Here is a 12,418-nt window from a genome sequence, read left to right as displayed (position 1 = left end):
AAAACTTAAAATATAAATATGCAGTTTTTGAATATAAAGCAGTTTTATTTCATGAAGGAAAGCGAGCCAGTATAGGTCCCTTACCACTGTGGTTACCCAGCTACCCTGGCTGTGTGCAGGGGCCTCTGCTCTGCCTATCCTCTCCTCCTGCAGTGTATGAGAATATATACCTCTCATCCTGGCCCGAGAGCTCCCAAAGTTTGCCTTTCACCTGCAATCTCCCAGTCTCCTTAAAAATAAGAAATACGAAATAAAAACTGGGACTGCAGCCAAGAAATGTGCAGCAAATGACATTACATAATTAAACTGTGGTGGGCATGCAACTTGCATATAGGTTACCATACTACATGAAATTCTTCCCCTTTGAATTCCTCGCTACTTGCTGGTTCTCATGGCAGCCCCCAGAGCAAGTGGAGAGACTTCTTTCGGAGCAAGTGAGATTCCTCAGTGTAGCAGCAGCAGTGCTGGTGAGAGCTGCATCACTTATGACATATCATAACACCTTCACCCTGCATGCTACATTTGGGAAGTAGCCAGGAACTGCCAGAAAGATTCACAGGACATATGGGATTGAATTCCAAGCTCATGTCAGATGAACTACAGTGCTAAAACAGAATCTGAGCTAACTTCTTCAAGCCTGTGCCAGAATACAGTGTTTTATCAGTGTCATTTACTAGAGCTGTTCAGGTCACCATGTATATCAACAAGCAATTTTCACAAGCACCAAAGTAAAAAAGTTAAAATGCCGAATTTCAGCATGGTAATTTTCTGGAATTTTTGAAAACCCCGTTAGTTCAGATTGCTTTCTAATACAGCAGCCAGGCATCCTCTCTGACTAGAACTGCAAATATCCACTTTGTGAGGCTGTGTCCCCTGGATCTTACCTCGTGCTCCTGCTGGGATCATATCTCCCTTCCCAATTCAGCTCCTGCCCCCTCCTCCATGGGGTGAACTGTTCTCCGCAGCACCACTCCTGCTGCTCGCCTTATGGCTCGTCCCCCTCGCACACACGCTTCAGTTGGAAGCTGACTTCACACATCTCACACTTCCCTTGACTCTCTTGGCTGCCTTTCTGCCTAACTTTATCCTCCTGTCAGTCAGCCACTGAGATTCCTTTTAAATAGAGCCGGCACTTGGGCTCGTTAAGAATCCTTCAGGCATCTTAATTATTGCAAAAGTGGAACGCTTGTTTTGAGAACTTTTTTCCTTTGTGGAACTTCATTTGAAGTCCCCTCTCGGGTTTATTGCTTATATTTTGTTGTCCTCCCTCTTTTTATTTTCATAGGGTTTGGGGGTATTCTCCAGAAATGATGTTAATGCACTTGGGTATGTAGGCAGAGAAAGGCAGGGAGGGAGGGAGGAAAGAGATGACAGATTGAAGCTCCTCTGCAGAGCAGCTCTGCCAAGCTCTGCAGCACCTGGGCAATGAAGGAGGATATGGAATTGGAGACAGGGCAGTGTTTCCTGACATCCCTGATAATCACAGGTTTGCTATAATAAGCAAATCATTTTCTGCCACTTACTACATAAAACAATGTGGCTATGTGTTGTTGAGCAGTTGGTACTTCCTTTTAGATTATCAGCAGCCTCTCATGATCGGAACTGGGACAGTAACGCGGAAAGGATCTACTTTCAGACCCATGGACACAGAAGGAGAGGGAAGAAGGGGGAGTGCAGAGTTTGAAAACCACTACCACTGCCCACACAGAGCCAACCGGCACGAGTACGCTCTGCCCCTGACCAGCCAGGAGCCTGAATATGCCACCCCCATCATCGAGCGGCACGTCACCAGAGAAAATAACTTTCCCTCTGAAAATGGCTACAACATACCCGTAATCTCCTCACAGAAACATTCCCTTTCTGCCGGCAGTTTCTCTGGCTCATGCAAGACTGATACCAGGAATGGAGACTATCAGACACCCCAGAGCGTAATAAACTACGACAAACCTAAAGCCAACGGTATTCTGACCTCTCTGAGCTACAGTACGGACTACCAGAAACCTCAGGCGAACGCGCTAGGGAGTGAGGGTTACTCAACACCCAGAGACTGCCTGAACCCAATAAGCCAGACAGCAATGACAGCTCTCTTGTGATCCGCTAAGCAAGAGAGACGTGGTGCACAGGAATGTCGCTGCGCAGCTTTCAAAGTGAAAACAGAGTTTTAAAGGATTCTGCTGCAGAAGGCAGAAGGCAAACAAACCCTGTGTACATAATATTGCAGTCTTGCTGGGTTCTGACATCTGAAGAAAGCATATGCTGTTTATCACTGTTTATATCAAAAGAGATGTTATCAGTGAAGACTGTATATCTTATTTCTGTAACTGATCTCAGTGCTCCGTTTGCAACGTGTGCAATTTGTACATAGCTTTTATTTAAGGAGAGTTTCTTAAGTTTCCTTTTCACCTGTGGAATTGAAAGGACACAAAAAAAACCAACAAACCAGCTTCTGCAGAAATAGCTCTCTCTCTATTTCACCTCTGTTGTACTGCAGCTGTAAATTGTGTATTTTACAGCTGATGTGGTTCAGTTCCTTTCCTCTGAAAACTGAAGATCATCATTATGGTTCCTCTTGGGAGGGCAGAAGTAAAACTGCTTGAAGCGTGAAGTGCACAAGAGAAGGCAGCTGAGTATTTAAATACCACGCTCCATCTCACCTGCCCAGCTGCCTTTTAGCAGCAATCTGTATATGCTTGAATTTGATCTAGTGTATGAGCTGAGCCTAACTTGCTATTCATATCAAGTACAGGTAGAAAAGATGGAACAAGCTTTGGATTCAAGCCATAGCAATCACCTTGCAGACACATCTGCAATAAAAACATGCCAATCTGCTTTTTCGTTAAATGTGTGTGGAACTATAATGTGAATTTACAGCTAAGAATTGAATCTTGTTCAGGCCCTACCTGATGCTGTTAATGCTAAACTGTAAGGAAATTTGTTCCTTGACACAAAGCAGCTCTTCATTGCTCCAGTGGGTATTTTTCTGTCTGACTAAATATTTCAAATGGAAATACTACACTAAATTTGTAAAACTAAAAGACAACATGGGTATGGTTCAGTGTTGCATTTAAATGCAAGACAGTGGATCAGCACAGTTGTGCTCGAATAGTTTTTCTTTTTCAGCAGATGTTACTCAATTCTAGTTTTGGACAAACTTGAAAAAGCTTGGGGTGGGCTGCAATGCACAGCTGTTGGCTCCTCTTTCAGCAAAGGTGTCATTGAAGCCACACAGCTTCAGGTTGGGACTGCAACCATCCTTTGCCCTGCTACCTGCAGCACTTGGAGCCTTACCTTGAATTCGAATGTGTGTCTCAGAATATCAAAAAGTTATGTTCTTCCAAGAGAGAAGAATGGTGCTACTTTTAAGGCACAAGGTTGAAATTAGCCTGGTAAAATGTGAGCTCTTGGAAAGTCAGTATTTCAAGGCCTTGTGTGTTTCCTTTTGTGTAAGCTGGGGATCATTTGCAAAGGACGCAGCAAAGATTTCTTGTTTGTTCACAAAGTGCTTTCGAATTGTGGAGTGGAAAGTGCTTTAAGAGTACAGAACAGCTGTAGTGATACTAGGTACAAATATTGCTAACTCGAGCCATATCTGACCTTAAGAACAGCTCTTAGTGGGTTCTTCGCATTTACTTGTTTTGTGGCCTCAGTGGTGCCATTCTGTCACGCCGATGCACAGTGCATGCAACTTCTGTGCAAAGAAGAAAGAGTTGAGCTAACCTTGTAGTCCTCCCGTGTTTGCTGTCAATACAGTTTCTGTGAATTGTATTAAACACCTCAGGTTCTGAAGTGAAGCAGCAGCAGCCTGTTTGTTAGACCGAGCTGGGTGGTGTTGTTTACCTTCTGTTGTTTACATGTCTATGTAAATAAAGAACACTGGTATTTGTAAATCAGTCACACAGGCCTGGTACTTAACTTGGTGACTTTATCATCGCTGCACACCCACTCTTGTCACATATCCCGCAGAGTGAGAAGTAACTGTTCCTTATTCCGCGCAAAAGTGTCAGTTCCGCGGCTGCAATTTACACTCTCTGTATGACAGGCTAAAAAAAGCTTATCCCAGTGCCCCACTTAGCCTGGCTTCTGTGTCCGTAATCTCTAGAGAAGAAACGCCCACGAACAAACTTCTGCGCCCAGCTCTGCTGCTGGATGCACATAATTGAGGGGAGGATGAGGCTACCCCCCTGGTGAGACTGAATCCAATACTCCACCCACACAGCTAATTAGCTTGACTTGTCACTTTGCAAACAAGCGGAGCTCAGTAATCAGAGCTATTCCCCACAAAGATAATGCAGCACGGCAACAGCAGCAGGCAGCTGATGACATGGCTTGTGTTATAACAACCTTTTGGCATGCCTCAGCCACACGCTTTTTGCATCTGCAGTGTCAAACTGTTCTTCATTGCACATGCCCATTTTTGCTGCCATTCAAACCCATCTCAGAACAGCTATTTTAGCTGAAAAAGATGCTGGGTTTCAAATTGCAACTTGCCTTCATCCTCCGCTTCTCAAAAAGAACCCAAAAAACTGTAAAAAGATGGCTTGGAATCAATCCCCAGATGTCTTCATTATTTCTGAGTTACAGTGGTGGCTCTGTCATCACACACATTGCCGGCCGCTGCACAGAGCTTCATGGCTCGAGTTTGAATGAATGCTGAGGGCAGCTGACACAAACAGCGTGGGGCTTCTTCCCCTCAGCCTGGGGAACATGGAGTTCTTAGCGACCTAGCAGCAGATATGCAGAGGAACTTCTAGTCTCTATAGTAGTGTCTCCATCCTGACGGTAGCAGAGATACTAAGCCCTGATGTAGGAAGGAAAAGGGATGCTTGATCTTCCCGCAGGTGGGGATTCATCCTTACACTTCTCCTCACAATGGTTTCTCACAGGCTGCTGTACTTCATTAGCTTCAGTCTAATTTCCACAGTGAAAACCAGTTGCAGGTGTAACAGTCAGACTCAGCAAACATGTTGTATTCAAAAATCTTCCTACAAAGATTCAAACAACAAAGATTCAAACAGGCCCTGCTTCAAAACACTAACACACTTAAGAGGGCTGCATTTGCACTGGATCTCCCTCCAGTATGTCCTGAGATTATGGCAGAACAGAGCCTAAAATCTTTAGCAGACTGACCATCTGGTTAACAGAGACTTTCAATAGCAATTCAGTATCAAGCTTCTTCCCTGAGCAGGCACTCCTAGTAGTCTGAAACAGTATAAATGCTGCAAAGTTCAGAAGGTTGAATATTAACTGGTCACAGCCCTAAGGGTCTACCTGTTCCAGCTGCAGTTGATGGCAAGCCTCTGACAGTGCTGTGAATGGGGTTACACACTGTAAACTATGCACCTCTAACCAAATGAATTGTAGAAAATACAGTGCCTTCTATTAAACAAACAAACAAAAAAAAAAAAAAGGGAAAAAAACAACAACACAAAAACCCACAAAAAAATCCTTCCCACCCACCACCAAAAGGGTTTCCCAAGCACCACAACAAAAACACAAATGTTCATCACTTTCATCTCCTTAGACTGGAAAAGACAGCAAATTCCCCAAAAGAGAAGAGATTTAGGTTAGGAGGAAATTCTTTACTTAGGGGCCGTGAGGCACTGGCACAGCTGCCCAAAGAAACTGTGGGTGCCCCAAGGCCAAGTTGGAGGGGGTCCTGGGTGGCCCTGCCAATAGTAGAGGTTGGGACTGGGTGGGCTTTAAGGTCTCTGCCAACCCAAACTGTTCTGAGATTCTACAATATCCTTTGACCTTAAAACAGTAGCACTGCATTGCAGCAATGCCTTCAGAACTGTGCATACAAAGTCACCACTAAGGTGGCTATTAAACAAAATGCAGTTATTTGTCTGCACTTCAGCTTTACCCAAAGCTAGCCATTTACTTTTATTTTTTTCTTTTGCCAAAGCCAATCATTTTTCTCCAGGCAGTTCCAATTCATTTCAGGAGGGTAAGTAAAAAAAAAAACAATTAGCTATGAACAGGAGTTTTGTGATCTTTATGAGACCACTGATACACTCCTTAGAAGACAGGCATTCTCTGAAAATAAACCTTGTAAAAATATGTCAGTATTTCATTCACTCTCTCCAAAACCAGGTTCAATTTGCTTAATGTGCATGTGTCCTAAAGTTTCCCTTTAGCCTGTAATCAGTCTGGACTCTAGAAATGACAAGGTTATATTACTGCATTCATTTTTTCTTTATTATTTTCTATAATAGAAGTTCCATACAAGTCTCTTCTTTCCAATGTCAGTGATGACGTAAAGCTTGTACTGACCTCCAACCTCCCTCACAGTAGCAAAGCATGGGGCAAACAAGCAGAATTTATCTTTTCTTTTGAATCTCACCAGTGTTGTTGAACATGACATCTAAACTGAAAATTATCCTACTGTAGCTGTGTGGGGCTAACAAGACTAACAACATTATAAATGAATAGCAGCAACGCCTACAAATCATTGAAGACTAAGTTTCAAAGAATGAGTTTATTTAAAGTTAAGGTACCACTTCTGCATGATCACTTAGGGAGTCCAAATAGAAACCTCTCCAGATAAAGTATTTCTAAACTAGATAAAGACAAGAAGGAAGACATCCTTACTTGGGAAAAACTCATTTTATAAAAGATAAGGAGGATGCCTAATATCTGTTGTTCTATGTTATCTCATTGTATAGTCAGAACACAAGAATTTGAAGGCTTTTTCACTCTAACTTCACCGTATTTATTTAAACTTGGCCTCACATTATGCAGCTCTAGGGCCTGATAAACTTTTGCATCTATTGTATGCAGAGGTTATTCATACGTCTTAAGCAGTGTCAACCATCATTTATTTTGACACAATTACAGAGCAGGCATGCAACATCTGTGAGATTATCATCTCATTTAGTTTTTCACAGCTATAGGTATCGGGAGGAATCCAAGAAGGAGACAACTTGGTAAATGTATAGCACATCATTTTTCAGCATAGCAAAATATATAAGCCAATACATGTGACACTGCTGTAACAAAGGTTCTTGTATCCTGATCACCATCCGAAACTGAGCTCAGAAATTCATCATTTTGGGTAGACACAAAATTTTTAACAGACCTGATTTAAAAAGCTACCTTAAAGATCCACATTATATCTTCACCCGAAGAGGAACAATAACACTGAATATCCAACACTTCCTATCATGAATCTGAGCCAGTAAAAGGAGAGAGAAAACTTGCAAAATAACACATTAGTCAAAACTGCCGTGTTCTATCAGTCAGATCAGGTAACAACAAACAATAACAGACTTTTAAAAATACACACATTGTTTAGAAGGAAGCAAAAAATTAATGCCAAAATTTAGCCTTCAAGAACACCCAAAATAAATTAACACAAACAATACAGAAACAAACAGAAGTGGCTGAAGACTGACATGCTTCAGGGAGCTTATCAGAAGCCTCCCAAAGAGCTACACGAGGACTGCCAGGGAGCAGAGATGATGGTGATACTGGCCATGAAGGAAGGGGAACATATACTGTAGAAAGATAGTAAGTTATGTTGGCTACTACTGAACTGTCAGTCTGAATGATTTGTTACCTTGACATGCAAGAGAAGCCATTGCCTTTAGAAATGTATTTTACACATCTTAGCTTCTGTGGCCCAGGCAACCATTTCATAGATGGACAAAATGAGAGAGACAAAAGTTGTCGTTTGACCGGAGTTGTTTCAACAAATCAAACCCAACTAAAAATGTAAAGGCTTTGAGAAGTCACAAACCTGTGAAAAATTTCTGTCATGCAGGGAGAGAAGACATAGGTGATAAAGACTAAGATGTGCTAACAGGCCTCACTTGAAAAGGCAGGTTTTCTTCACATCTATGGCTAAGCTTTTTATCCTTAAGTGACACCATCTGTTCTGACAGACAGTTTTATAAAATTTGAATAAGGTGACCTCGATAGAGGATTTTTGTGATGTGGAAGAATGAGAGCCATACGTGGATGTGAAAAGGTTGTGCACAGTTCATGTAATTTCTCTTCCATGGGTACCTAAACGCATACAGCGCTGTCATAAAAGACAGAACTCATCCCTTCTGACACTCACAACACATAGTCACCCATGATTTCTGTAACAATGCTGCCATAACTTTTCTACTATCTTATAAATGCCTGGCATATGGCATTCAGAAAAATGCCCCTTTAGAGTCTGTAGTTTATTTATATAGTTAACTTCTGGCAGATTAGCATATAGTATCCCCTCTGATTATAGCACAGTCACATCACTGTATGAGGATCAGCATCAAGGACACAAATGTTTTATGTAACAGAACATTCAGCTGATAAGGTCACTGATCACCTGGTTAATGACAACAGACACCATTTGGCAAACATCGGAAACAACAGCATTAGGAAAAAGATTACAGAAGGTCAGTGTGTGAACTGATCTTCCTCTTTCCCTCTGACCAAAAGCCTTTAGTATGAAACTAGACAAGAACAAAATGTTATGTTCATTGCTTTCTTTTTCTTTTCTTTTCTTTTTTTTTTTTTTGCTACTCATCATCAAATCTCAACACAGTTGGACATGATGGGCAGCCTCAGTTCCAGCAAAAATGTCAGGAACTTCACAAGGCCAGTTGTAGAGCATGATTGAAGGGCACTCACAAAACGTAAGCAGAGGAGTCTGCAAACCTACCCAATAACTCATTTTGTGTTTTATCAGTGCTCTAGACCATTCTTTCAGAAGCACTTAATCCGCCCATGGAGATCAAAACTTGTACCATGAGCATGTAAGAGAACACTCATTTTTTAAAGTAACTGACAGAGAAATAAAAGCATTCTTTAAGAAGTCGTGATTCATGTGTGTGTGTGTTCATGTGTTCCTGTATGTATGCTGCACAGAAACAGAGAACAATGTTTGGTTTACGTTATTTCACTGGGAAAGCACTTGCTAGAGGACACTAATTAGACTGAATGTTTGTTCTTTTGAGAGTAAACATGACTAGAAATAGTTTTAAAAAAACAAAGTTTGTCTATTTTTAAAGTTTTTTAAGCACACACACACACACAAAGCCAACAACAACAAAAAGAATCCACAAACAGCAAAGAATAGGACCTGCCGAAGATTTGAAAGAAGCTGCTGCCCCCTTTTGGCTCTAAATACAAATGCAAATATCATGCACTAAAAAAAATTAAGATTCTGATTACAAATCAGATTCACCAAGAAATAGAAAAGTTTTGGATTTGTAAATAGCATAAATCTGAGGTAGCACAAATTAAACTGGACTACTTAATAAGGTCACTCGAGACGTGTACTTTAACTTACTATAACACTAAAGCTACTAAGACAAAGAATGTATGAAACCTAATGAGCAGCCTGATACATAACACATCTCACAAGCCATCTTAGTATTCCTTGCTTTAATAGGAAAAAGATCAGGTTACTTTTTTTTTCTCAAGAAAAATACAATTTAATAACGAAACAAATTCATCATATACAACATCATAGCCTAATGGCTTTTGAGTAATATTCCCTTAGGGATACTACTGTGAAAGAAGTGACTCCCATGTCCTCCCATGTCCCAGCTTGTTTGCTCCAGAGATCTTGCCTTTGTCAGCCAGCATGCAGACCCACCCGAATTCAGAAACTTCAGAAGGCTAGCAGCTCATGTGACCACCAGGTAGAGCAGGAAGAACTCAGAATGAAGCCTGGGAGAACCCAAAAGTTTTAACTGCCTCTTAGCAAAACAAAGGTTAACAGCAGCACTCACCACAGGTTGGTCCCAAAGGGAGTGAATTGTGACATTCCACTTCTTGTTGGAAGGGAAAGCATCCAGGGCAAACACATCTCCAGAGTGTAAACTCAGTACAGAGGACAAGGAACTGCTCTGGTCCAGCAGCCTGAACATTAATGCTTCCATTCCCCTAAATAAATTAACAAGAAATACTTGGACAATAACAAACACCATTAGATAAAATTATCATCATGTCATTCTGTTCTACTCCATTTTACAGAAGCATTACTCATTCAGGCATTAAGACAGTTAATAGGAAAATTGGGATTTCATCAACAGAACTGTAGTAAACAATTTGATGACATAAAACTTAACTGAAAAATTACTAGATGTCTATCAAGCATCCCTGATTTATGACATTTTCTTATTGATAATCAAAACATGTCTGTTAATGCCTCTCATTTAGCTCTGCTTGTTTTTACATCTTCCTAATCTTCTATTTGAGCCTAAGCCATTGAAAACCACTCAGTGAAGAGCTGATCGCTACGCTGCTGGTGGAGGGAAATGCTTGGGAGACAGAATAGGCTGTGTTTCAGGGGATGAAGGCAGCAAAGATCAGGAACATTGCTTTTTGCATTTCAAAAAGAGAACATGAAAAAAAAGGGAAGACAGCAAGACCTGTGAATGAGAAAGACATGACCATAATTTCCAGTATAAAGTGAAAAGCAAATAAACAAAGAAATAAAAAAAATCCCACCTTTAAACAAAGCAACAAAACATACAATTTTAACCATCTTCCCTGGATTATTTTTTAGGGACCAATGCATTCCTAATAGAGATCCCAAGGGAGATGAGGACAGCAGCATCCTGCTAAAGAGCCTTCAGAACACCAGCAGTTCTACTGCTTCTCGTCAGCACAGCTGTGCAAAACAAGACACAGGGCACTAAGCATAAAGCTATGCCTAGTGGCACCAAATAGCATCCACAGCTGATGTGGGGGGGAGAAATTGTGTGAAAAATTTACTCAGGTTAATGAAGTTTTCCATTACAAAGGGAGATTTCGCAAAAAATATTCCTTGGACTTATTCAGGCATCTGGCCTCAAAGCCCAATTCGTGACCAGCACACCACAGGCATGGGCATCAAAAGCAGACACCAAGCTACTCCTGCAGCAGAGTACACAAGCAGATACAGGTAAGGCAAGGCTACTCTTAAGCACATGAAACAACAACAGCCCTGCCTCGGGGCGGGGGGGGAGAATATTTTTCCTTCAAACTTTTCCACTTCTTAATACCTGGAATCCACTCAAAACATGAATGATGTAGTTTAAAAAGAACTGGAAACAAAACTACTTTAGAGAAGACACATTCTGGACAACAGGTAAGTAGGCAAGTAATTTGCTCTTTGAGTCACTGGGCTGAGGTTCTACACAACAAAATTGACTTCATAGTTGAATCCAACATCCGGATGATCATCTCTTCTGCTACATAGCAATCTCTGGTAAAAAAATACAGAGAAACTATTCAGTGACTACAGGCCCAGGCAGCAGTCTCTGAAGTCATTTGGCTGAGCACCGAGACACCATGAAAGTTTGCACAAACCTTCTTGATCCTAGCTGGCATAAAGAAGGTTATTTTACTCCTTTTACCATCTGTTTCAATCTTCATTCTCAAGGAGGTTGTGGATGCCCCATCCCTGGAGGCATTCAAGGCCAGGCTGGATGTGGCTCTGGGCAGCCTGGTCTGGTGGTTGGCAACCCTACACATAGCAGGGGAATTGAAACTAGATGATCATTGTGGTCCTTTTCAACCCAGGCCATTCTATGATTCTATGATTACCATTAATTCTCTTACTGTTTTATTACACCTCAGCCACATGAAAGTTTTCTCTCCTTGCTCTAATTTTTCCATCTACTTGTTCCCCATGTATAAACCCTTCTAAAAATTACAGAGGTAAAAAAAATGAATAGTACAGTTCTAGCCCTCACCAACTGAGGGCTAGAAACATCTTTTCATCCAACATGACTCAGCCTTGTCTATTCATAGAGTTCCTACGCCTGCAACCATTGTGTACTCACATACACTCAAGAAATCTGTAAGCACTACCACTAGTAAAAAATTACTTACCACAATTACTATACCATTACTTTTATCTGAGCTCTCTGTATGGCATCCAGTTCTGGGTGAACTTGCTGCTCTAGGGAGGGAAGACCACTTAAATATAAGTCGGAGATTTAAAAAAAAAAAAAAGCACATTGTTAATCTGAACAAACAATACAAAAAAAGCATTTTTGTTTTAAGCTACGGAATATTTATGGTATTATTGTACAGACAGAGTAACATTACAAATTTTGCCCTTTTTTCTTCTACTGAAAAAAATTCTGCAGGAAATGCTTCTTAAGTAAAGATATTTGAGACATTCTCTTTAAAAATGTAATCTGCTATCAACTATTGCTAGCCAAGACTAGATTCTCATCAAAATTCACACTATGCAGTTTTGTTTTTCCTCACAATAATCAGCTTTTTACCTGGGTGTTGATTACATGTTTAAAAAAAAAAATCACACACAGGAGTAGGCATCTATATTTTATATATAAAAAACAGAAGAAAATGAAATATCAGTCTGAATTAGGTACAGAAATCACTGAAGTACAGAAGAGTATTTACAGGCTAATAAAAATATATTCGGCTTAACTAGATATGATACATTTGTTGTTAAATGTTGTACCTC

General features: G+C 40.8%; 1 protein-coding gene across 1 annotated transcript in view; it reads left to right on the top strand.

Moving 5' to 3' along the window:
• The window catches only part of DCBLD1 (discoidin, CUB and LCCL domain containing 1), a 47,488-nt gene extending 42,837 nt beyond the window's left edge, over positions 1-4,651 (top strand). The window contains exon 15 of the mRNA XM_031610872.2: positions 1,576-4,651. Within this exon, the coding sequence (XP_031466732.2) occupies positions 1,576-2,093 (518 nt within the window). The 3' untranslated portion in view covers positions 2,094-4,651. The remainder of the gene's footprint in view (positions 1-1,575) is intronic.
• The last annotated feature ends 7,767 nt before the right edge of the window (positions 4,652-12,418 follow it).

The sequence above is a fragment of the Phasianus colchicus genome, chromosome 2, assembly GCF_987193195.1.
Source record: "Phasianus colchicus chromosome 2, bPhaCol1.hap1.1, whole genome shotgun sequence".
Classification (NCBI taxonomy): domain Eukaryota; kingdom Metazoa; phylum Chordata; class Aves; order Galliformes; family Phasianidae; genus Phasianus; species Phasianus colchicus.
The sequence above is the reverse complement of the archived record's forward strand: the minus strand, read 5'-3'. Positions and strand labels throughout refer to the sequence as shown.